The sequence below is a fragment of the Rhinolophus sinicus genome, linkage group LG03 (genome assembly GCF_036562045.2).
Source record: "Rhinolophus sinicus isolate RSC01 linkage group LG03, ASM3656204v1, whole genome shotgun sequence".
In the NCBI taxonomy this organism is placed as follows: domain Eukaryota; kingdom Metazoa; phylum Chordata; class Mammalia; order Chiroptera; family Rhinolophidae; genus Rhinolophus; species Rhinolophus sinicus.
The window spans coordinates 12,595,298-12,620,664 of NC_133753.1; the positions used below are offsets into that span (position 1 = coordinate 12,595,298).

Below are 25,367 nucleotides of genomic sequence, written 5' to 3' on the forward strand. Positions count from 1 at the left end.
AAACAGATAAAATACAGCTCAATTTCTTCATGTAGTAACAGCTACTGTTAAAGAACAAAATTCCACTGAATACATTTGAAAATCTAGTTGGCTTTATTAAACAATTCTTGAATCGGGCAGCACCCCATCTAGCGAATAGAAGGGAGCTTCCAGAAGTTGCACAAAATGAAAGGTTTTTATAGGCAGACACTGGGTGGGATAAGAAAAGTTACTAGCAAAAGAAAAGGTTGTTCAGGCACGGGCACCTTTCCTTGGGAGAAGGCAGGGGTCTTACTAGGCAGATGACCCTGAGGATCAAGAAAATCCAGACTGGTTTGTCACATTCCTGGGAGGGGCTGAAACTTCAAATAAGTCTTGGTTTACTGTCCTGGGGGCAAGTGACTCCACCTTGGGTCTCTTTCTTTCTTTCTTTCTTTCTTTCTTTCTTTCTTTCTTTCTTTCTTTCTTTCTTTTCTTTTCTTTTCTTTCTTTCTTTCTTTCTTCCTACACTACAGTGTACTCTGTAAATTTAGCCATTGTGACTGTCATCACCCTTCCATCAGCACCCCATCTGGGGCTAGGCACTTGGGGATATAAAACTGAGACATCGTTCCTCCAGGAGGTCGGAATGGGCCCAGCTGCTGTTCAAACTTGGAGACCTAGGTGGGAGTCATGATTTGTCTCAAGTGCGAAATAGACCTGTCCTTCCGCATTAGCCATGAGTTCTCTACAGTTAATCTCCATTCATGAATTCTCCATTCATCAATAATATTCTATTAATAGGGCCATAGTTACATATTAAGCCGTACTTTTAAAGTGCTCAGTGATAATATTTAATTTCACATTTTTCTCCCAAAACTTTTTATGCTTCACAAGTCCAGCCACTAAATTTGTCAAAATATGGTTTTTCTCTTGTTTTGTAATGTTTGAGACTACTATGGCAGAAATATCTTTGGACAGGCAGTCATGAAGTTGGACCGGCCAGTAACTCTGCGGGGCTATCTGTTGGGATGCTCTGGGTTGCAAATGACAGAAAAGCCAGCTCAGTTTCTAAACAACAGAGGAAGTGTGTCGGCTGCGGCACTGAGTCCTGGCTGGACCTGCGTGGTCTTCAGCCAAGTGCCTCTGGAGCTGATGATGGGGTCGGTCCCACCCCAACCACAAGGCTGAGAAATCTGGGGAGCTGTTGGCAAGGGAGGGGAGAAGAATGGACACTAGGGGGGAAACTGCCAGTGTGCAGTCTGACGTGTGGCCCTGTCCTTTCACTTCTCTGGGCCTCCGTTGCCTCATTAAATTAGGGGCTCGTCCGACACCATTCGTGAGGGCCTTCCTAAGCGTAACCTTGAAGATTTTCTTTTCTTTTCATATCAGGTTTTTGTAATGAAGAAACAAACCTTTGCTGGCCAGGGCTGTCAAGCTAAGACTGTAGTTAGTAAACAGATAGCTCTGTTTAGATTGAATGATAAGTCAGGGCAGTCAGCCTTAGTGCCTTTCTTCCTACCCGTGAGTTACAGATTTTGATCTAGAAAAATGAGCAGTGGAGGCTGTGAGGGAGGAGCCGTAGGAAAGTCGTGTAAAACCTGCTCTGACTTGGTAAGCACGTTGTCTGCGCAGCCCATGTAACTTGGTTCATTCGCAGGAGACGCAGAAGGTCTGGGCAGGGTTTGTTTTTCTTAACATAACCCTCAGAGGCTCTGTTATGATGCTGGTGTCACAAAGAAGCCAAGAGGTTTGATTTGGTTTCAGAGGGAGCGGGTATTGGCAAAGGCCAGAGAGAGCCTCTAAATGGCAGTGGAATCAGATCCCTTTGGATAGCTGAGGGTTTCTGGAGAATGAAACCACAGACCTCAGCCTTCTCCTTCCTCCACTTTTTACGGAGCCCTTGGCTAGTCTTGAGACGAATTTCCAGTAGTGGCATCAGGAAAGCTTTCAAGGAAGCACCTGGGGGTGGTTCGTGAGGAACAAACTCCTTGGCCTTAGTACCAAAATCTGTTGGGGAGTGCCATGGACGTGAGGGTGACATGGCGGCTGGAGGTGGCAGTGAGCTATGGGAACATGTCATCTCTTCATGCCCAGTGTACAGGGCTGTGTGAAGGCTCAAGAGGGCCTGTGGGGCATGGGGCTGCCTTACTAGGGGCGTTTTACCCTCATATATGGGGGGAAAGTTAATTGGATTAGTAGTACAGTCAGTATATTTTCATTGTGGCTGGCTAATTTTTGAACGTATTTATAGAGTTGGCCAAGGGTGATCTGTACCTTGACCTAATTCTCTGTAGTAATAATGCTTTTGGAAAATAATAGTTCTAGTGTGGTGGTCAGTGGTATTTCTAGACTGGGAGACAATAGCACGTAATTTTGTAAAGTGCAAGAGAGACAGTTGGAAAATGGTTTCTAGTCAAATAGTTGCACTTTGGAATCATTAGCTTGAAGTAAAACCATCACATCTTTATCCCTGTGGCTGTAGGATATTGAAAAATGGTTCATTTGTTGGATTGGGGGAGAGTGGGGGTAAGGATTGGAGAAAGCGTAGATTGTTCTGCGGGCCCTTTCATAGCTGCGTGTTCCTTCTGAGGATCTATCCAGATGGGCGATAGGGACAGATTTGGAGTTTCAGGCCTGGCCCCTGGAGTTGTCCACTGTCATGAGTTTTCCCCCCGCCATCTTTTTACTATATGTTTTATTATTCAGATAGGAGCAGAGTGCTGGTGGGTGACCATTGCCCTGGGTATTTTGGTGTTTTGTAAATATGTCCATTCAGTGAATGGCGTCCTTTTCTACGTGAGCATAGGGAGCTAAGCCTGTGAGAATAAAAAGGGTGTCTCTGGTTTGTGGCCCGTTTGAAAAGTGCTATGCAAAAACCAAATCAAACAAACCCCCAAAATTGTGACAGAGAAGCACAAGAGGTAGATCACAAGTGGCAAGTTATACTCTGTAATCTCGGAAATTATATCTTGGATCATATAAATAAATAGGAGAATGTAGTGGGTGAGAGGGCGGGCTCTGCAGGCCACAGAGACATGGGGTCTTAACTTTCCGTTTCACCTTTACGAGCCACCACTTGTTGACTACTGGCAAGTGACTTAATTTCTCCAAGCCTTAGTTGTCCTCATCTGTAAAAGAGGATGGCAGCACCTGTGTAAATAAATAACACAGGTAAAACTCTTGGCAAGTGCCCAGCATGTAAGAAGCATTGGAGGGCTTTTGTTGTAATGTATGTTTTGTAATTCTTTGGATTGAAGTAATTGGCTACTCGGTATTCACTGTTTGGTCTGAACCTCCTCAGACCAAATGGGCATTACCTTTGCAGCTCCTCAGGAAAATGAGAAGTAGGGTGGTATTAGGACCGTTTCTGGACAAGCCAGGTTTCCCGCCAACGAAGGGAGCAGAGAACTCTGCCAGACGTGTTACCAGGGAAGGACCCACGTGTCATGTCGCTGAGTTTCAAAGCAGTATTGTATCCACACCCTTCCACAGACAGGTGACAGGAACCTAGCTAGGGGAGAGGTGCAGAGCAGCTGACACTTCAACAGGGTCCTTGACTTTTCCATGTCTTTGGCTAGAACTGGGTTTTTACATGTCGTTTGGGTTAAACCACAACACAATGGCAAGAACTCTTGCACCGAGGACTGAAAGAAAGAACGGCTTCTTACTAGATACAGGAGCATGGATACAAAAACATGCTAAGCAGGCGAAGCCCAGCCAGATTGCTGTCGGTAGGTGGCAAAGTACTTTGCTATAAATATTGCAGGACTCCTCTTTCTCGACTTACAAGAAAAATTGCTTTGCATTTCAGACAACAGCAGTGGCTGGACAAGCCTTTAGTTCATGGGCAAGAAACTGAAAACAACGTGGAAGATTTTCCTTAAATGGAGTCAGAGCTTGGCCAAGGCTCACTTTGAAGTTAAAGCCCTGGTCTAATTTGCCTTCCATGCATTATTTCTCATATATTATGCAAGATTCCTGGGCCCAAGACTATTTATCCCCCCCCCCCCCGCCCCTCCGTAATCTCGAGGTGTGTGCAGGGTACAACTCAGCTTCAGACCGTTCTGCTTTCACTTTTGGTTAGTCAGAACCTCCATCTGGCGGTATTTGAATATGAGTGTTTTCTGTGGCTTTTCTGTGGCTCCTTTTCAAAGTATTCATAGCAGTTTAAAAATACATAATGTTCAGCGATCTGACCAAGAACTAATGTAAGTACTTATTTGGAGACTATTTTTAAGGGGGGAAAAATTGATTAGATTTGAAATTCTTAACTCTTCCTATGTCTTGAAAATAGATTAAAAAAATAAAGGTTTGAAAAACATGGAACTACTTCTCCAGTCACAATGCTTTTAATAGTGGCAGTAGTAGCAAGTAGCACAGTTTATGAAAACAGAAGAGCTAAAATTCTTTATTTAATATTAAACAAGAAAGTGAAAGTTGTCTGCAGTAAATGTGGTGGGTTTTCCACAAACCTGCTGCTGGCTTTATCTGAAAAGCCTAAATGAGACATTTCTCCTTTTTTTTTTTCTGTTCGGATTGTGAGTTTTCATGAAAATCTTAACCAAAACATGACCATGGGAAGCAGGTTCCGTATTATAAGGTTTTGAAGCAACATGTTTCCACTAGAACCAAAGGAAATTTGGAAGCAAATTGAAAACCCCTCAAAGAGTGGAAAATGCTTTGCACTTTTGTTTCGCCGTTGTGCAGGGCCGTCTGTCACTCATCCAACATGTGCACATGAATATTCTTTCTGAAGACCTGGGCTTCATTTTAAGGTCAGCCTTCAATTTCTAGAGAATATAATTTGCTGCTATTTTTAGGGCATCATGATTGCTCGTAATAACTAATGGAAAAAAAAAAACCTCAAGAGAGAAATAAATGTGGAACAGCTGTGTCTGCTTAAATTTGATTAAAGGCAGTAAAAAGAAAGTAAACAGAAGAATGAATGTGACAATAGATGAGGGAGAGACAAGTATCCTCTTCATTGTGCAAAGTTTTACAGACATAACTTGTTCCACTTCGGAGGCTGGTGTTGTCTGTGTTTAAAGTTTACTTTACTGTTTGTCTTGAGTGGGATCAGTGTTGTAGTGAATAATTTATAGCCAGCATGAATGAGCTCATTAGTCACCTTTTCAGACTTTAAATGAGTTTTGTGGTTGTCATTACTCGAGCCTTCTGTTCAGCCGCCGACCAAAATGACAGTTTGGCAGTTTGCTGCCTTGTCATGGGACAGACTGCTCCCCCCAGGTCTGCGCTGCTTTTGTATTTCATTGAAACCTTCCCTTTCGACCCCTGTGCTGGTCCTGGGACTCCCACATTGCAGATGCCTTTTGCACCCCAAGTTTAAGTGGGAAGTTTTGTGGGGATTTAAAAAAATATATTATCTTTTAGTTGCGTGTGCCAGAGAGAAAGAAGTAGATGGAGAGAGCTTTTTCCAGCAACTGCCGTGTATTATTCCCTTTGTGCTTGGTTTGATATTCAAGTTATTGAAAAGCAGCGAGCTGGGGACTCCGTGCTGAGTGGCTGAGCCAAGCTCTCACAGGGTGGCAGGCATTGCAGGGAAGGGGATGTCACCGCACTTTGGAGGGAGAAGGATGTTTCAGAGTGAGTTTGCCCTGTTACACTCCTGAATATCAGTATGATGTGAGTGTGTGTGGATGAAGACACTTACTCTAGCAATTCGGCCCCATCAGATTTCCAGGCCCAAGAAAACCAAATTTGTCTTACCAAAGGGGTTGACAAAATGACCTTTCAGGATCCTAGCTGACTCGGGGGTCCAGTTCCTTGGGAGTGGCCATTACTTCTTCCCTATCTCCACGTCTTCCCAGTCCAGATCATGAAGAGACAGCAAACTGTGGCAGCTGCCTGCTCACCATGCTCTTGGAGACTTAACTGGGAGACTGGTAGGTGGGGAAGATGAGCCTGGACATGCCACTAGCAGGTGGGATTTCTTTGGAATGGATGTCATGAGGTTCATCCCTCCCTTTGAACCTGGCCTGGGTAGCCTCCGGAAAGCTCTTGACATCCATTCTCTGGGACTAGACTCCATCTGGACGTCCAGGACACCATGGTGTGCCTACCTTGGCCCTCGGGTAGCTTGTGCTGGCACTCCTGGTGCATGGATACTTGCCCGGGGTGTCTCAGCCAACTGCCTGGACCCCTGTCCTGAAGGCTCTTTGACGTTTGCTATGAGCAACAGGCACTAAAGGCTGCCGTCATCAACGTGGGCAGCACCCCCTTCCGGGATCCATATTGTTTGACAGCTGGCCGAGCACTGGGTGAGGCATGTAGAAAAGATGCTCAGTATTTCTCGGTGGAAGAAATGCCAACTTAAAAAGGATGCCTGGTTGTTTGGGGGCCAAATCTTTGAAGCCAATCAGAATCACGTGTCTGAGCACAGAGAATTGAGGTGCTGTTAATTTCACCCACAGCAATCCCTTTGGCTACTTCCTTTCCAGCCAAGCTTGAGTCTCCATGCACTAATGCCTGCACCTGAATCACAACATTAAAGGCACAAGAGATGCTATTATATTTTTGGAAGGAGTGGGCTTTCAAGGTGGGACGTGTTGGTGAAATTCACTATCCAAGAGAGGAGAAAAGGCATCAGGTTTGGCTGTTGTCATAAGAAGTTGAATAAGTTGCTAATCCCCCAAAAGAACTTTGTACAGCAGGGAAATATGTTGGTAATATTTTAATCTCTCTACTGTTTCCCAGAGAGTTCATCAAATTTGGAGCTTTTACTTTGTTTTAAAAAGACAATCTTTAAAGAGAATTGTTTTCTTTCACATCCCTCTGAAAAAGAAAGATGAGAGAAGTTATTTCTTGGCATGGTTACAACTTTGGCAGACCTAGCCACTGGAACCCATGAGACTGTGTTACTTGGTGTACTCACTTGCTGAAGAGAAGAAAACAATAAGAGCTCTTAAAAACTTTGCAGGAGGAAGAGGTTGATTCTACTTTTCTTCGACTAATCTGTATAGTTATTAGACACCAGCTTGAGAGAAGCATAAAAAGGAACATTTTTTTTCCTGTTAAACAATCCATAGTTTTGATTACCACTGTGCCACATGCTGTGAGCAGGAAAAAAAAAAAGCATCAGGTAGTGTCCTTCCCCTTCAAGGCACTTAGAATCTGTTTGACACTCAGTATCTACTTGATTTCTTTTTTATTAGAAAGTTACATTATACCACATTATGACAGAGAAGCTGAACTTTGGTTTTTTGCAAGTAGTGCCTTTTCATTCAGTTTTAAAGTCCCCTTTTCCTTCCTTTATTTTCTGGTCACAGTTTTTCCTTCCTGGAGCCCCAGTGATCCTGGCCTTCATGTCTTTGGGCCCCACGAGGTTCTAGAAGTCAAATGCTCTGGACTGGTCTGAAGCTTCCCTTGACTGCTACCTATAACACGGCTCCAAACTCTAGAGCCACACTGAGTGGATTCAAATCCCAGCCTCATCACTTACCAGCTGTGTGACCTTGGGCAGGTGGCTACACCTCTCTGTGCCTTAGGTTCCTCATTTGTAAGATTGGCATAATAATCATATCTGCCTCACATGGTTAACGTGAGGCTGAAACAACGGAATATTTTCAGAGCTTTAGAACACTGTCTGGTACTGAGTCAGTGCTGTTTTAAGTGTTTGTTAAATACAGTTGATCTTCATTAGTCACAGATTCCATATTTGCAACTTTGTGTACTTGCTAATATTTATTTTAACCCCCAAATCAATGCTTGTGGGGCTGTCACGGTCATGTGGACATATGTAGAGTGACAACAATTTGAGTTGCCTGATGCACACGTTCCCAGCTGAGCTTGAGAAAAGCAATGAATGATCTGCCCACTTGTTTCAGCTCTCATTCTGTTAGTGTCCTTTCTGTGGTCTACTTAGTGGCACGGTGTTCTGTGTTTTCTGTTGGTGATTTTGCTGTGTAAAATGGCACCTGATTTTAACGCTCAAGTGGTGTTTAGTGTTCTAAGCTCACGAAGGCTGTTTGCCTTGTGGAGAAAAATATATGTGTTAGATAAGCTTCGTTCAGACATGAGTTATAGTACTTACTATTGGCCGTGACTTCAATGTTAGTAAATCAACACTAGATGTTAAATAACGTGTCTTTAAATGGAAACGCAGAGAAAATAAGGTTATGTTTTGACCAACAGCTCCAGGAACCTCATCGTATGTTTCCTCTAGGAGCAACGGTTCAGCATTTGTTCATTCATTGTTTATGGAGACTTGATAGAACACAGTTAGCTACCTTGAATAATGAGTCTTGACTGTAGATGAATGAAGTCCAAGAGCTCAGAGTGGCAGCCTCTTCTACGGCAAGCTCCCCACTATAGGGGCTATCTCTGGAAAGGCAGAAGCAGCAGAAATAGTTCGGGCCATGTGGAGTGCCTCAGCTGGGCACAGATTTTCTATCAGATTTGCAAAAAAAGATAACATGTAACCACATTTGCTTCTCTTATAAGCATAAATTGTTATAGAAGAGCCATCTGGAAATAGAGAGTAAATGTTCCCCCTCCCCCACAAATTCCTAATTTAAGAGTATTTCCCTTCATCTTTGAACCTACATGAGGGTTTGTAGAGAAAGTTTGATACTCAAAACCTGTAAATTGAAAGCTTTCTTACAACCAGACAATAGACCTCATAGTGTAGGGTGTAATGTTGGTTATACTTAGCAATTCTCCTGTTTGCTGGGAGCCCTGGTCTTTTCAGAAGGGGGATCATTTTGTCCCTTCTGATTGAAAAGATCACAAAATGCTTCAATTTGGTGAAAAGCTTTGACAACATATTTATTTTCCCCCAAACTCTTACTTTATGAAATGTTTGCAAATTGTTTCACACATACAGCATATGAGAATGTGAAAGTGATTCAGAAAAGGGAGCGCTTTACTTAAAAGGACTGGAAAACGTAAGTGGAAAGGGAACAAAGGGAACCTGGGGCACTGTGCCCCACTTAATACAATAATATGCCTCTAGCCTCTGATTTCCACAATTTCCATGTTTTCACGATCTTAAACAATGTCTCAGCAAACACTCCTCTGTACATTGTTGCATATTTCAGTGCATTGGGTCAGCACATAATGAGGGTCTTCTGTGTGTATCAGACACTGGAGGAAGTCCTAGTGTACCTGCTGAATAAAATAGGCGTGAGTCCTGCTTTCGGGGAGCTTATGGCCTCATGGAGATAGGCGGTCTGGTGGAGAGTTAACTAGGATAAATTCCTAGAAGTTGGAAATTTAGGGTCAATGGCTATGCTCTTTTAAGTGTTAATTCCTTTTGTCAAACGACACTCTTGAATAGCTGTGCTGAGTCCCACTGGTCCCGACACCCACACCAACATCAGTATGGTTATTCTTTTTAAGTCTGTGCCAATCTGATAGGTGAAAAGAGATATCACACTTGCAATTTGCATCACTTTGTTTTCACTGAGGTTGAGCATCTTTTCATGGGTATATTACCATTTTTGTTTCTCCTTTTGTGAATTTGCCCTTTTATAATTAGGGTGCTATATATATTTTTTCTCATTGAGTTGGAAGTGTTCTAAATTTAAAATATTAATCCTTTTTCATATATATGGCAACTATTTCCTCATTTTTGGTTAACTTGATTTATGACCTCTGGTACTATACACAAATTTTATACTGTTATGCAGTCAAATATGTCAATAATTTCCTCTTTGATTTATTTATTTAACAAAAATAGTGCTAAGTGCCAGGGCGCTATTATGTTTTTCACAAATATTATTTCATTTAATCTTCAGTACAACCCTATGAAGTACGTATTGCTATTTATCCTCCCTCGCCACCCCCCTAAACACCTTTTTTTTTTAAGATGAAGCAACTAGGTAGAGAGAAAGAAGTTAAGTACTTTGACTCAGGTTACCTAGCTAGTAAGTGGTGGACAGACAATATGAGCCTCGTCGAAGAGTCTGATGTTAACTGCTGTGCTGTACCACCTCTGGCCGTGGTATAGGCTGTGTGTGTTTATTTGTTGTTGCTTCATAAATGCTCACTGCGTCTCCCCAATCCTGGAGGGCGAGTGCCACTCTTTTGTTTCTCCTGGTTCCTTCCCAGACCCCTCCGCACAATAACTGGACATAGAGTGGCTAGATACTTGTTGACTGAATGAATTGACTAAATCTGGATTCTGGATCGTCAGCGCACACTTGTGTGTATGCTCAAAGAGGAGTTGACAGGTTCTGTATTTCCATTTTGCCTTCACCAGGCGACTTGATAAGCTCAAGTTTGGTTGGCTAGGTCACCTGAGCTAATGTAATTACTTCACCTCACTGGTTCAGCTGTAATTTCCCTCCCCACACACTCTTCCTTCCCTCTTCAAGTAAACTTCCTGGCTCCATTCCCTTCTGCAGACATTCTAATAAGCCTTTTCCCAGGCCACCCTTCAGAACCTGTCATGTAAACACCAAGAATGCACCAGAAGAAAACCCCAAGGGAGGATGATGCTTGGCCAAGTCTTGAAACTCACCAAGACGTGGAGGGTTTTCCAGCTGTGGTGCTGGGTCTCTCTTCCTTCTGCATTGAAGGGAAGGAAGTGAGGAGCTTTTTCAATCATTACAGAGAGCATTCTCATGTTATCTCAAAGAGACTCTTAGTCAACCCGTGATTAAGAAGTTATCTTTGACCATAATCTCTCCCTTTCTTCTCATATTCAATCATTGGACAGAATCCTCTTGGTTGTTCCTTTGAAGGCTCTTGTGCATTCATTTTTTCCAGTCTCACTCACTTTTCTGTAATTCAGTGGCTCTCAAAGTGTGGTCCCCGGGCCAGCAGAGGCAGCCATCACCTGGGAGCTTCTTGTTAGAGATGTGAATTCTCAGGCCCCATCCCAGACCTATGGAATCAGAACCTCGGGGGTGGGGTCCAGCAAGCTGTGCTTTAATAAACGCTCCAGGTAATTTTGATGCACACTCAAGTTTGAGAACCACTGATCTAATGGAAACCGCTCCCCCCTTTATTATTAGAATATTAGAAATGTAACAGATGCACATTGTAGAAAATTTGGAAAATATATAGACAAGTATGAAAGAAGCAGGCAAAAAATTATCCCATGACTCTACCACTCAGAGGGAACCACCATTTTAATAGTGTAGCATTTTTTTCTAACTTTAAAAAAGTTAGAAAAAAATAATCTTTGTTCCCCTTTGTATGGATTACTACTGCAATGCTTTGAGTGGTTCTGCCTGCTTTTGGTCTTCCATTTTTTCCTTTCCCCTCCCCAGATTCATCCTAGATTCATGCTCTCCTCCACCCGCCTCCTCTGAGATATACTTAACATACAACACTGTCTAAGTTTAAGGAGTACAATGTATTGATTCGATACATTTATATTGCAATATGATTGCCACTGCAGCCTTAGCTAACACCTTCATCATGTCACATAATTACCCTTTTTCTAGGGTTGGGAAGAATTAAGATCTAGTTACTTAGCAAGTTTAATGTTTATAATACAGTTTTGGTGTATACAATCACTGTACTCTGCCTTAGGTCTCCAGGACCCACACTGACTGGGGACTGACTGGGCTGGAATCTGGGTTCCCCTGCTCCCATATACTTATGTGCACCCCGTCCCATGGCCAGACGGGGTTGCAAAATGGTCCGTCCATTCAAGTCCCCACTCAGGAAATAAGTGTTGCTCACAGTGAGTTCTAGGGAATACAGAAGATTCTGCTGTCAGATGTGTTTTTAAACACTTCCACTTGTTTCTTGGAGACTTCTCAGGGTCAAAGGCACAGGGTACTTTTTGAAAAGTTCGAAAGGGGAACTGAGACCGAGGTTGTTCCTAAATGAATTTGGCCTCTGTACCTTTTTGTCAGGGAGCATGTCCCAGAGCTGGGGTTCTACAGAATTGTAAGGTGACAAAGCCACACTAAGCCTTCCTTTGGCTTTTAGGAGAGGTCTGGACCCCCCATTTCAGACAGACAGACAGGCAGACATGTGTATTCTGCTCTCCACATCAGGCAGGGCTGGTCCACCACTTCAGGCTGGTACCTTTGTAATGGGAGAGAGAAATTAACAAGTATGCTTGAGAATGAAATAGATCAAAAAACACACAGAGGAAAAGAGGTGAGCTAATAAAAGCAGCTTACCTCACCATACTCCACCCTCTGCTTAGGGCTTCTTGTGGCCCAAGACTTGCTTGCTCATCTTGAAGTTTTTGTTCACCTAAGATGGCTGGTTCAGTCACTGGAGGCTAACAGCCTGCCCGGAGAGTTTTAAGAATGACATATTCCATGTCACATCCTCTCATCTTGCACTCTGAGGAAGAAGGAAAGTGCTGGGGGTAAAAATAACATGCCACCTCTACTTAATGTAAAGAGATTGCTAGCCTTGGTGTGAATGTGGTTGGGGAAGGGGAGGGCTGGTAACTGATGATGGAAGGGGACTATTCCTCACCCAGCCTGTAAGGTGCTAGAACAAAGGTCTCTCACCTTGGTTCCTTTGATGGGACATTGAGCACCCTCAACTGATATGCTGATGAGGGGTGGGGCCTGCACTAGACTGAGCTCCTGTCCTGGTTTTGTTACCAGTTCTGACTTCAGAGATGATCTAGTTTGTTTCTCTTACCTCACACTTTTTGCTTGGTGGCTTAGGGTAGGTCACATCAAGTGCTCAGTAATTAATGGGGTGGGACTGGATGACCTCAAGCTGCCCTTGGGCCTCCACTTCTGAGTCATCTTCCGGTTGGGATTTGCCATCATACTGGTAAGTAAAGATGCCTGTGGTGAATATCCTTGCTGAAGATTTGCCACCCACCATCTTGAAGCTTTGTTCAGGAGAATGACTTTCAGATTGATTAGGGTTTCCTTATTTTTTGAAATTAAAAAAAATTGAGACACCTGTGGGCCTTTTCTCCCCCTTTGGCCAGGTTACAGTGTACTACTGAGGGAGATCACACCCCACTTTATTGTTTTTTTCTGCAGTTTTCACATAGCTCAAAAGGGCCTTTCCATTGGCTCAGATGAGTTCAGGTAGGGTGGCAGGAGTGACCTGGACTTCTCTTCTGTGGAGGAACCTACTGATTTGGCTACCTGGGAGTGTTGTGCAATCATATTTTTATTTATGTCACCACCAGGGTGTCCTGTTGGACTCTCCTTTCATCTTCTCTAAAGGCAGCTGCTTGGTGTGGCTTTAGCAGTGGGTGGCTGTTCTTTGGAGGAGCTTAATGACTTGGAGTGGTGGCTGCGCCGTTTGCTGGGTGGCCCTGCAAATTGTCGGGTTCTTGCGAGCTCAAAATGTGAAGGAGATGAAGCTTGTTTTCGCTAGAGGTTTAGAAGTAGGTCGGGCCTTGAGCACAACAAGCTGGAGAGGCCCCACCGGCGTGGCCTTTAGGCCTCTGGCTCTGTAATCTGTAATGGCCACCTTCCCTCCCCGCCGGCAAACGACTGAAGGAGCGGCCACCTGGGCCGGAGGCTGCAGTGCCTTTGTGCCTTTCCCCCCCGGGGCACGAGGTGGGCCCTGGAGGAGGGCCGGGGACAGCCCTGGGAGTCCCGCCAGGACGCCTTAGTTGGGGAGAAGTGGAATCTTTTCTCCCCCTCGCAAGCCTCGCCCGCATCGTAATTCTTTTTATTTTTACTTTCGAGCCATGTAAGGCATGCGGATGGGGTAGGAGCGTTCCGGCGACACGTTGCCAGCGGCCCAGAGCCGGCTCGCCCGCGTGGCCGGAGCCCGGGGAAGAGACAGGCCACGCGCCTCCAGCACCACCAGCCCTGCCGCCCACGGTCGCGGGCGCTCCTGGTCGCGGGACCCGGAGCCAGCCACCCCGGCCCCGCGGTGCCGCAGGAGGGGAATTGTCCCGGCCCGGCCCGGCCTCGGCCCCGGCTGCGCTTCGGGAGCTCCCGGGTGAGGGACCGACCGCGGCGCACAGGGCGGCAGGCAGGGGCCACCCCCGCGAGTCCGCGCCGCGCGCCCCAGGCCGCGGGCGGCCCGGCCCACGTTTTCCCTCTCTCCGGCTCCCTCCGCCCCCTGCGCTCTGTCCCTCCCCTCCTCCCCCCGCTCCACTCCCTCCCCGCGCTTCCCCTCCTCCTGCCTGGTCATGTGTCGCCTTTTTTTGTTTGCAGTGGAAACAATTTCTCGCCGCTCGGCGCGCCCCGGCCCGACGCGCCGCGGCGGAGGCGAGCGGGAGGCGGGACGGGGCGGGGAGAGCGGCGGGGCCGGCGGGAGGACGCGCAGCGCGCCGGGCCGACGCCGCAGGTCCCATGCCGCGCCGCGACCCCCGCGCCCCTGCCGCCCGCGCCTGCGGCCGCCCCCCGCCGCCCGCCGCCCCGGGCTCGCCGCACCGCGCCCGCGCTTGCTTAGCCGGGCCACCAAGCGATGCCCGCTGGGCGCCCGCGAAACTTTGTCGGCTCCCGCTGAAGGACAGCGGCGCCCCCGCATCCCGGCGCCCGGCTCCGGCCAGGTGAGTTTGCTCCGCGCTCCCGCCGGCGCCGGAGCGGGATTGGCAGACTGGGGCGGGGGCACTCGTCCGAGGCGGTCCTGGAGGCGCCCTCGCCGCTCCCGACAGTCGAGGGACTCCGCAGTTCCTGGAGGAGGGCGCGGGGCGGGGGCCTGGCTGGGCGGGGAGACCGGAGCCCCCGAGCGGGGAAGTTGCCGGGTCCGAAGAGTTTCCTACCCGACGTGCAGGCTCTTTCCCGGTGCCTTGATTTCCAAAAAGACACCCGAAAGAAACAGTTGGTATTCTCCACGGAGGACGGGATCCCCGCCGTTCCAGCGCGGAGGTGGGGGTGCTGATCAAGGGGAGTCCCCAAGATGAGAAACAGGCGCCTAACAAAGATACCCTCCCCCCACAAACTGCAGGCTTGGCACCCGCAGTGAGCGTCCCCCGAGACCCCCGAGGCCCGACCCCTCCTCACCCCGGCCCTCTTTGAAACCCTCCTTGAGCCCTGGAGAAGTTGGGGGACGGCGGGCTTTTATTGATGTGTTTTTAAGGCTTGCCGCGGTGCGGCCAATAAAAGGTTTATGACATCTGACCGGCAGTGAAGGTATGCGAGCTCCCAATTACCCTGTATACGAAGAGAAGAGCAGTTTTCCCGTTGCCTGGCAACGCCTCTGATTGACTCTGGACGCAACCAATCGCCGCTCCCGCAGGTCCCCTTGAAATGTTTTTGACAAGTACTGTACTAGGGAGTGGAGCGCGTGCGTGCGCGCGCGCGCGTAGAAGGGGGGGCGGGTTACCCGGCCCCCCCCCTAAACTCGCGGCTGCTCTGCTTCGCTTGGGGAGGATTTCTTAACTTTTTAAAGTTCACATCAAACATCTGTTCAGAGCTGGGCCAGTAATGTCTTTGTCAGTTATTTGGAGACATTCTGATAGCCGGCCAGAAACTAGCTTTATTGCTGCCTCTAGTCCGTTAAAAAGCAAAAAAGATAACAAAACACAGCAAGTCATAAAAAAACAAAGAGGGTGTGTATGAGGGGCGGGGACATAACCAATAGCAAACCGAAAAGTTGTAAGGAGGTCACTAGTGAATAACTATTTAGGTGTCTGGTGGAGCAACCTTTTTGGCAGCAGATTAAAAATGTTTGCTTAACTGCAGACTCACATGATCTGGAGTCTTTTTTTTTCCCTCTGAAATAGGAGAAAAAAAAGATTTGGCGAATTATGTAGTTTGAGTATAATAATGGAAAACTCCTCAGCTGTGGTTTCTGGGAACTGTTTTTTAAATTGGAACTGTAGTGATCAGCAGCTCTTGATACTGTTGCTATAAAATGTGGATTTATAGGGATGCAGTTAACAGTTGGAGGGCATGGGTGGGGGACAGAGACACAAAGCAGGCAAATGATCCAAAGGGACTGAACCCCATAACCCTGTTCTCGACAGTGCCATTTTTCTAGTAAAACCATATTGCTGGCAATGTTTGTTTAAAACAAAAGAAAACATGGAGAATAGTGTGTTAGTTCCTTTGGGAAGCTGCTGACAAATAAGCAAATTAAAAAGAAAGAGAGCAGCATGTTGTCATAGCAACAGTGCAATTAAATTACTTTACTGTCAGCCATGATATAATTTTCCTGTTTGGAAGCTCAGGAGACATAAAACTTTCGTTTGGAGCTAAAGTTGACTTTAGTGGCTGGGTATTGTATTCTACTATGTGGATATTCCTGGTTATCAGAAAATTTGGTTTTTCATTGGGATCTGAGGAAACTTTGAAAGAGACAAACCTTGCTTTGATTTGTTCATAAAGAAGGCTGGTCTCTGTCAAAACCCAAGCCTAAAGATACTAGCTTATCCTTTAAAATATGTCATGCACTACTCAGGTTAGTACGTGACAGAAAGAAATATTCCCTGTGGATGAACTTAAGGTGTCCAAACTGCCCTGCTCGGTGACTTAGATGGCCATCGCGGTTTCCTTTCCTTAGCCTTGGGCATCTCACAGCCGATCCAGAGAGCTGTCAGGCCTTCTGTTTGTCCATGTTTTAGAGGAGGGATAGTGCTACAATTCTGGGGTGCCGTTGGTTTGCTGTGTAGTGCCCCACATTATGCTTTCTAGAATTCCATTCTAGAGCTTCCCCAGCTGAGGTGGCAGTTATTTTAGGCATAGTGTCAGTGGACATTTCAAGTCTTTGCTTTGGTTTTTTCGTTCCTTTTCTAGATAGATTGCTTGATCTTCTTACTTGCAGGGGGAAAAATATGAAAGACACGCTTCTTAAACCATGTGCATTGTTTGAGCGCTACAAACGGAGAGTGGGAGACCTCTCTCATTATCTGCACTGTTCTTTCTGTCTTACATTGAATACGGGGGGTTGAACAGCTTTGTATCTGCCTGGGTCATTCTTGCCACATCCTCATTTTCTTTCCTTATCAGATATTTTACTCCCTGTTATAAGTCATTGATACAAATGGGGGTGGGGGGGGGGAGCGGAAGAGAATTCTGTAGCAATTTTTGGAATTTGCCTTCCTGTCTTGAAGCTGCCCCTTGCTCTCCTGATACTTTTAGCAATTCTAATTTCAACTAATGGCTTGTCTTTCATATTCCCATTTTTATTTGTGTCATGCCTGAAGTTACTATTTTTTTTTCAGAGTGTAGTGTCCCAATCAAATTAAATAATATTTCTTCCTCCAGTTCAAATCCAGAGAATTCAAATGTAATTAAAATTGCAGAGTTTTTGGTCATGACTTATAGAGGGAAAGAAAAATCAAATAAAACACTACCAAATTTATGCTCACTGTGGCCACAGTTTTTATTCTGAGGCAGTTGTGATGGTCTTTGTGTGGAAAGAGCTGAACTTAATCTGAAACAAATGGCCTTAAACTTAGAGGTATTTTTTTTTTTGAGAACGATAAACAATGAGACTTGTTACCCAAGTGATAGGAGTTACGCATTGAGCTTATTATGTAGTGTTTATTACGAGGCTCGAAAGAATTTTACCTTTGTACATTATCCATGTATTATAGATAAACTGAGGCAGCAAGAAATAACTGATTTTCCCAGGATCACAGGGAGAGGAGAGTCTTCTTAGGTCCAGGAAGAAGGCATTGTGAAATTTCCCGTTCTTTTTATTCGCATTTGTGCATTAAAGGTGCTCTAAATATTTCCAGCCTTACTGTATTGCGGGGGGTGACAGGGCACCGTGCTGTATGCGTGGTGGACCGATTTTACTTCCTATGCATCTCTGTGGTGGAATTGTGGGTTTGTGTTACGCTGTGGGAGCCATGAGGTGGTGTTCTTATGTGGTAGGGGGTCTATCAAGGTGGCTTGGGTAGGGGTGGGCAAAAGAATTAAGAGGGCACAGCTGCCTTTCCAGTGTGGGTTTCACTAACTCATCTTTTCTCTGTAATGTCTTTGCCAGGAGCCTTCACGTAAATGGGTCCAGTCATGCCTCCCAGTAAGAAGCCAGAAAGCTCAGGAATTAGTGTCTCCAGTGGGCTGAGTCAGTGTTACCGGGGCAGCGGTTTCTCCAAGGCCCTTCAGGAAGACGATGACCTCGACTTTTCTCTGCCTGACATCAGATTAGAAGAGGGAGCCATGGAAGATGAAGAGCTGACCAACCTGAACTGGCTGCACGAGAGCAAGAACTTGCTGAAGAGCTTTGGGGAGTCGGTCCTCAGGAGTGTCAGCCCCGTCCAGGACCTGGACGATGACACGCCCCCATCCCCTGCCCACTCTGACATGCCCTACGATGCCAGGCAGAACCCTAACTGCAAACCCCCCTACTCGTTTAGCTGCCTCATATTTATGGCCATCGAGGACTCTCCAACCAAGCGCCTGCCAGTAAAGGATATCTACAACTGGATCTTGGAACATTTTCCATATTTTGCAAATGCACCTACTGGGTGGAAAAACTCAGTGAGACATAATTTGTCATTGAATAAGTGTTTTAAGAAAGTGGACAAGGAGAGGAGTCAGGTAAGCCTCTGTGTCTGGAACTCCAGTTTCTCTTTTCTAAATTAAAAATGTTTCTCCGTTCAAAAATTGTTAAGGAATGTAAACTCACCACATTGAAACAGTAGTTGTAAGTGGATAATTTGGTTCTACTTTATTCATTTAGATAGTTGTAAAGAGCTTCCTGTTCCTTAAGCATATTAATTAATTAAATATGGTTTTTGGTATTTGTGCTGGATTGAGGGTTTCCCACTGTGGTATCTAAACATAATCACAAAACAGTAGTTTTTGTACCCTTGATTGGTTCTTCCCTCAGTGTGGTTGGGTCAGTTTGGGTTTAGAGTACAAGGGGCAGCCGTTAACCATGAGGGTGTGTGTGTGTGTGTATTTGTTAAAACTTGCCACGAAGGACTAGAGGAAAATGGCATTTATTTTTGAAAGGTAACTGGGGAAAGGCAACATCTCTGTGATTCTGGAATAAATGGACAGTAGTGGATATTGGAAGGCAGTGTGAGCAGACTTATATACTCCAAGACTAAACATAGACAGACATGAATTGCCTAGGTGACTCAGAATCAGGTGTCTACCTAAGTGTTTGGCAACTTTGGAACTCCCTGAGTTTGAAAAATTGGCTCGCGGTAAAGTTCTCACCAGAGACTGACTTAAGAAACATTGAAGTTTGACTTTAAAGCCTTAGCTCGAGCGAGCTTCATGGTCCACTAAAAGGAGATGGTTTTAATAACTTGCCTTACCTTTCTTGTAAGGAATATAATAGGTACAATAGAAATTGGGTCGACTGCTAGAGCTGGAAAACAAAATTGTGATCTAACTTGGAGTTCTGAAAGGTAATGTAGCCACAGTTAAAATAAATTGCCAGAAAATGTTTTCTCCACAAAGTTTTCGTGTGGCGGTTTTCCAGCTTTGTTTTCCATGGTCATCATGGTGCAGTGTGCAGCTGATGGTCTGCTTTCACCCTTTTTGAAGTTCAGGTTCTGGCTCAGGATCACAATTGTGTAGGGTCAGCAGCCAGGCAGTGTTCGGGCCTTTAATTTCTTTCTCTTCAGAAACATGTTTCTGTTTCCAGTAGAATCTTGAGCCTGAGAAAATTCTGCTTGTCTGGCATGGAAGAATACGAATAAGCAAGTGGCAAAGTTGTATTTCTCCTTGCAACAGGGCATGCTTATCTGCAAATACTGTTTACTCAGAGTTCGTGTTCAAGATGGGGAGTGGGCATCATGCAGGGTTTGAGGAGGGGCGTTGCCTGGGAGAGGACAGATGTGGACACTAAGGACCTTTGCCTTTGATCGCTGGTACAGGTGACGGCTGACCCAGTGTGCATGTGTGAATATTCACGTGTCCTGGGCCCTCCTTCGCCAGGTCCTATTTTTATATAACTGGAACAATTGTAAGGCGCTGCTGCTGTCCCCGGGTGTCCATTTCTTTTCCTCCTTCCCTCTACATCTCAGAATGGACAAATGGACTTGGCTCTGTTGAGTGTTTTAAGATCATTCTTTGAAGTCAGAGAAAAATTCACTTCTCTCCTGTAAAGAGCCAAGTCTGTGGTATTAAAAGCTCCTGTAGAGGTGGGCCCTCGTGGCAAGGAAGGGAAAGTTTTAGGGAGCAGTTCCAGGGTTAGAATGTGGAGAAGAAAGTGCTGTTATGGTCCCCCGAAGCTGCAGGTCACTGATACAAGCCAGGAGCAGAGCTCTCAGTTTGGTGAGAAACAGTGCAAGTCACCGCGTGCCCGCGTCGCCGTGTGCGCCATCATGCCAGTGCACATCAAAGTAATTGAGCAAACGCACGCTCTGAAAGGTTAGATGAGCAACGCCAGAACGTGCACAGCGACTGGGAGGGTTGCTCACCAGCCCTGGGAGTGGCAAGCGGGTGTTGGATGGTGTGTTGGGGGAGCCGTCTCTTTCCTGTGCATCCCCTGCTCCCCCAGTCGTATTTTCCAGGGATGACAGTTGTCATTCTGAATAAACGCAGATATCGCCAGTTGAAAGGGAATGGTTTTAAGGATTTAAGACTGTGACTCTCATGAAATGTTGAGTTCTGGCTTCCTAGCCGTGCTCACCTGTGTTGACATGTTTCTGATGAAATACCAGTCAGTTTTGTGGTTGAGAGTTTGTTCCCAGGGTTTGTGATGCTGTGAGAACAAAACAAGGAGTGTGAGTTTTCCCCCTTTTCTCCTCTTCTCTTGGGCTGCCCAGGGGCCAGCAGGTGGCCAGTCTGAGAGGTGTAGACTCGCAGGGACTCCCAGGGACTTCCAGGGCACTGGCCCATTCACTTGGGGTTTTCTGCAAGGGCTGAGTAAAGGGGAAGGCATTCCCCCTGACACTTTGCCCAGTGAAACCTCCTTCGGCTCTACAGGTGACCTTGTTTTTTCCCAGGGGATTGTGCTTGGCGGTAGCTCCCACACTGGGCTTCTGCTGCAACACAGTGACTAAGTAAGTGCACCCGAATGTTGCTGGCAAATATGTTAATGAAGGGGAGAATGGAACCTTGCAAGTTGTATTCACAGATTTAGCCATTCCACGTTTTTTTTTCTTTTAAAAGTATAGAACACAGTTTTAAACTTGACATAACCATGAGAACACAGAATTCCGTGTGATTGTTGCCCCTGAGGGGTTGGGACTCATCCCTGCTGGACAACTGTTTGGCTGGGATGTTGGCTCAGGAACCTACTAGATTACATCAGAACCACCTGTGGCACTTAAAACAATGACCGGTTCTGGGCCCTCCCAGGAGATTCTGATTCAGTCAGTTTGAGGTGGGTTGGGGAAATTCGATGTCCTGATAAGCTTCATAGGTCTTTCTGACGTGCAGCCAGGTTTGAGAATCCCCGAACTCAATGCTTTTGGGTTCTTTCCAGTGCTTAAGATTTCATCAAGAACATGTTCTCATGAATGAGTAAATTAGGAGAGAATAGATAGTTTTGCTTCCATCCATTCTCGCTCTCTCTCATCTCTTAGAGGAATTTAAAAGATAAGAGTTTTGTTTTTATGTTTTAATCATGGAAAATTTCAAGCATACACACTAGAGAGAACAAGAAGATGACTCCACAGACCCATCCGCACCGTTGCTCGCCTCCAGATTCTGCAGTGAACAAGGCTTCACTCCCTTACTTCATTCTTTTTTGTTTTACTGTTGCTTAAGTATTTTGAAGCAAATCCTAGACCTCATGTCATTTTATCCCAACGTATTTTGGTGTGTGTTAGAATAATTGACATTTTCTTACCTAATCACAATACCAGTGTCACCCCCTAACAAAATTCCCAGTTCTTTGGTGTTACCTAATAACAGGTCTATATTCAGATCTCCCCGATGGTTTACAAAATATTTGTGTGAATTAGGATCCAAACACTATTTACATGTTGCATTTGACTGTTAATGTTTCTTTCGTCTGTTTTCATCCACAGCAGTCCCACTCCTCCCCCTTTCTCATGCCCTTCCTTGTTAAGGAGACCCATCCTTTGGTCTATAGAATGCCCCACAGCCTGTCTGCATCACTGGGGTTTCATTTAGCTTGTTCCTCTGTCCCCTTGTATTTTCTGTGAAAGGCAAGTAAGTGCTACAGGCTAGATCACATTCTGGCTGTTTTATCCCCAGGAGTATAGAGAAGTGTTGTGTGTTCTCACATCAGGAAGCCTGGGTGACCCTCTCCTGGGGATGCTGAGCTTGAGCTGTGGGTTCACCTGGGGTCGGCTGCTCCGTCCTCGCAGAGTTCCCCATCAGCCTTTCATCTCATGGTTTCATCTAGTGAGGACCTTTGCCGGAATCAATCAAGATAGAGTTTCAAAGTCAGGGATTAAGTTTTATACCTCTTAAATACAGACCTTAGTTAGGACTGTAAAATTATCAAGTACTAACCTCTCTGAGTACTTGTAAATGGGAAATAAAGTGCAGGTTTTTGTTTTAATTGACTGCATAATGATGGTTCAGGTGTGCTTTTATTTCTGTGCTTTTTTTTTAACCTCCCCTTTTGCCCCTTTAACAAAACAAAATTGTTGTCATAAGAGGGTGTATAAAGGAAACACTGTACAGAAGTGTTTTTATGATATCCAGAGCTGAGTGCTTTAAGTACTGTTTTAGATTCAAATATAGGCGACTTGTCTTGGTTGAAAGTGGACTGTGTTAGAAGCCAGGATACCTGGTTCTGGTTTTGATGCTCGTGGCAGTTTGCTGTCTTGGACTTCAGTTTTCTCATATATAGAAGCAGGAGTTTGTAGTTGCTTGGGGCTTCTTAACTTGGGCTTTTGGGTGTCAGAGGCCCTGCAGACAGCCTGAAATTATTGACCACATGTATATGTGACTATGCATACTTCATTTTCCTAGAGGATTCCAGGATTTTGTCTGTTTAGTTTTTAGGTTATTCAGGAAACCTCTGACCTCCTGAAAGGTGAGGAACCACCAGTATTTCATAATATCAATACTGGGCTTACTGTGGAACACCCTCTTTGTGCTTGCTGTATGCAGTATCCCACTTCTTCCTCCCTACAGCCCCATATGGTAGCCGTTGTTTTCCTTCTTAAAATAGATGATGAGTTAAACTCAGAGTGGTTGTTACTTGCTGGAGGTCACACAGCTAATAAATAGCAGGACTGGAATTCACGCTAATTCCCCCCAATTCTGAAGGGCTTGTGCTTAAATTAACCTTGGTGCTTGATTACACTTTTTCAATATAGAGGCTTTTGTAGATGGTCTCTACATGCTTCCTGAAAATATTCTATGAATGTGAGTTATAGGAGACTGAAATATTTAAACCCAGAATTCACTCAGGAGGTGCAGGATAGAGAAAGGTAAATGCAGAGAATGTTTTTATGCTCTTGCGATCGGGCCAAATCCTGTCTTTGTCAGCAGATGGAAAGGTGTCACATTTGCACGAAGCATATCACTGCCCTCTTCTGCTTCCTGTTTCCAGGCTCTGTCCCAAGCCCCCTGCCTCCCAGGCCCCCTCCACTGCGATCTGGCCCATGTTCAGAGCCTGTTCTCCCTGCATAGACACTGTTTATACAAGATCTCCCTCCAATTCTGAGCCCCGTTGGTGTTCACTTTTCCGTCCTGGTGGTTGAGATTCTTTTTCAAAGGCAGTTTGGAAAATGAGGTAGCACCTCTTTAAATGGCAGCACCCCATATGTATGGTTGCCTCTGATTTCCTCCCCTTGGTGATGTAATCGCAGGATCAAGAGCCTTTCCCTTTCCCCTGACGCTAGTCAACATATCCGTTTAATTGATAGTCATGTTCATAAGAAGATAAGACTTATTTTGTTGTTTGGATAAATAATGCTCTTTGGTATGGTCCTGATGGATAAATTCCTAAAAATCAGGGTAATGTTGGGTAATGGGACATGCAAAAATGTGATGAGGTGTCTAAGTCTTCTGTGGTCTCTGGGGCAAGAGACGATTCTGTTCCTCCCTGAGCTGGGGCTGCCCCCCACCATAGTGGAAACATGGCCTCTTCCTCACAGCGCCCACTGCCTAACTTTCTATTGTCTGTGCTATAGATTGGGTCACTTCAGAGGGTTGAGACTTTACCAGCGCCTCTGAGGGGCCAGAAATAAACATACCCCATGTCACAGGCCCTGGAGTAGGAAGCACTTCATACCACCCTCCTCTGTCATCCTAAGGGTCCTGTGAACCCCCATTGGCCACGCTCCCCGACTGATCCATTTGCCCCTTCCAGACATTCCTCCTTCCTGATTCTTCCAGGCATTAGAAACCTTGGCTGCGGGGACATTTTTGTTGTCTTGGTCTTGCCAACTGTTCATTCTTTGTCTGCTCAATCATTCAACAAGCTTTTTAAAGTACCTGCTATGGTCAGTACCTACGGTGTTTCCCCGAAAATAAGACCTAGCCGGACAGTCAGCTCTAATGCGTCTTTTGGAGCAAAAATTAATGTAAGACCTGGTCTTGTTTTACTATAATATAAGACTGGGTCTTATTAATTTTTGCTCCAGAAGACGCATTAGAGCTGACTGTCTGGCTAGGTCTTATTTTCGGGAAACATGTTACTCTAAACTTTATACCATGTGGAAAAGGATACAAAATCGAATCTTTTGGCCACAGCCTAGAAAGTGTTTGAGGTCCAGTGAGCCCTACCCACAGTTTCTTTCTGGCTAGTGGAATTTAACTAGCAGAAGCTCTTCTTTCAGCGTGCTCTCTCTCCTCTTTCATTTATGTGTTTCCTGTTCTTCACATCATTGCTTCTCTGGCCCTTCCATTTCAAGGATATGCTGCTTTCCAGTCCCCCCAGTGACTCTCCTGCTATTGCCCTTGATGAGAATCTATATAGGTCTTCTGGAAAGCTTGGTTCTTCTGGACCTGAGGGCTGGGCCCCATTGGTGCGTCTATCCAGTATCTCGCCACATTAACTGTTACGAAAGAAGCCTCTTTGGTAGGGCTTTGTGGTACCTCAGTGGGTCTGTGAGCTCCTGCTTCATTGATGTACTGACTGGTTATCCAACCAGCAAGAAATTGTTCTCAGAACCTCTCTCCTGTTGAACTGAAGAGGCTTTGGGATTTTTCTTAGAAATCACTTTAGCTGCAGGATAGTTCTCTGCAGTAAATATAGGAAGTTGGCACACTGACCTTCTATTTGAAAGTCATGGTTTTTGCTTCTTTTACAAATAGTGATGGGTTATTTGGATTATTACATACTCTCACGGAGGCTTTGGCCACAAGAAATGCTCTTAAGCTTTGGCAAGATGATGGCAGGTTTTAGATTTTGAGTATTCCTTGTGGGGGAGCGCTTGAATAAATTGTTAACAAAGCATTCTTCTGCTGTGGGAATGAGCTTGAGAACACCAAGAATGGATTAGTTAGGATGACAGTTGACTGTTTATTGTAGAAAATCCAAGTAACAGTGAATTCAGCATAGAAGTGTGTTGCTCTGTCACACAATTTAAGTCTTGAGGAATTGGATGGAGACCTACTATGTTTCATCTTGCCTTTCTGCTGAACTGTTCATAGTACATTGCTGGTTTCTATTCTCAAAGTCTTCTCATGGTCCAAGATGGCATCAGTTAGCTTGTACTCATTTTAGGAAGCAGGAAAAGGTATGCAGAGAAAGACAAAAGG

The 25,367-nt window shown here is 45.5% G+C and overlaps 1 protein-coding gene and 1 long non-coding RNA gene across 12 annotated transcripts in view; one reads left to right on the forward strand and one right to left on the reverse strand.

Annotated features, from left to right (window-relative positions):
- Positions 1-25,367, forward strand: part of FOXN3 (forkhead box N3) — a 367,936-nt gene that overhangs the window by 133,654 nt on the left and 208,915 nt on the right. For 5 of the 11 annotated variants that reach the window (XM_019744745.2, XM_019744763.2, XM_074327057.1 and 2 more), the window contains one exon: positions 17,758-18,314. In XM_019744745.2, coding sequence (XP_019600304.2) covers positions 17,772-18,314 — 543 coding nt within the window. In that variant the 5' untranslated portion in view covers positions 17,758-17,771. Of the gene's footprint in view, positions 1-4,017; positions 4,170-12,655; positions 12,679-14,156; positions 14,372-17,757; positions 18,315-25,367 lie in introns of those variants that run through there. The other 6 variants (XM_019744753.2, XM_074327059.1, XM_019744736.2 and 3 more) reach the window with 4 other exon arrangements.
- On the reverse strand, positions 8,738-12,664 carry LOC141570515 (uncharacterized). Its single transcript, XR_012494559.1, has 3 exons — positions 12,541-12,664; positions 12,063-12,231; positions 8,738-11,964 (listed from the first exon to the last, which is right to left on the reverse strand). It is a non-coding gene; the product is annotated as an uncharacterized LOC141570515 (long non-coding RNA).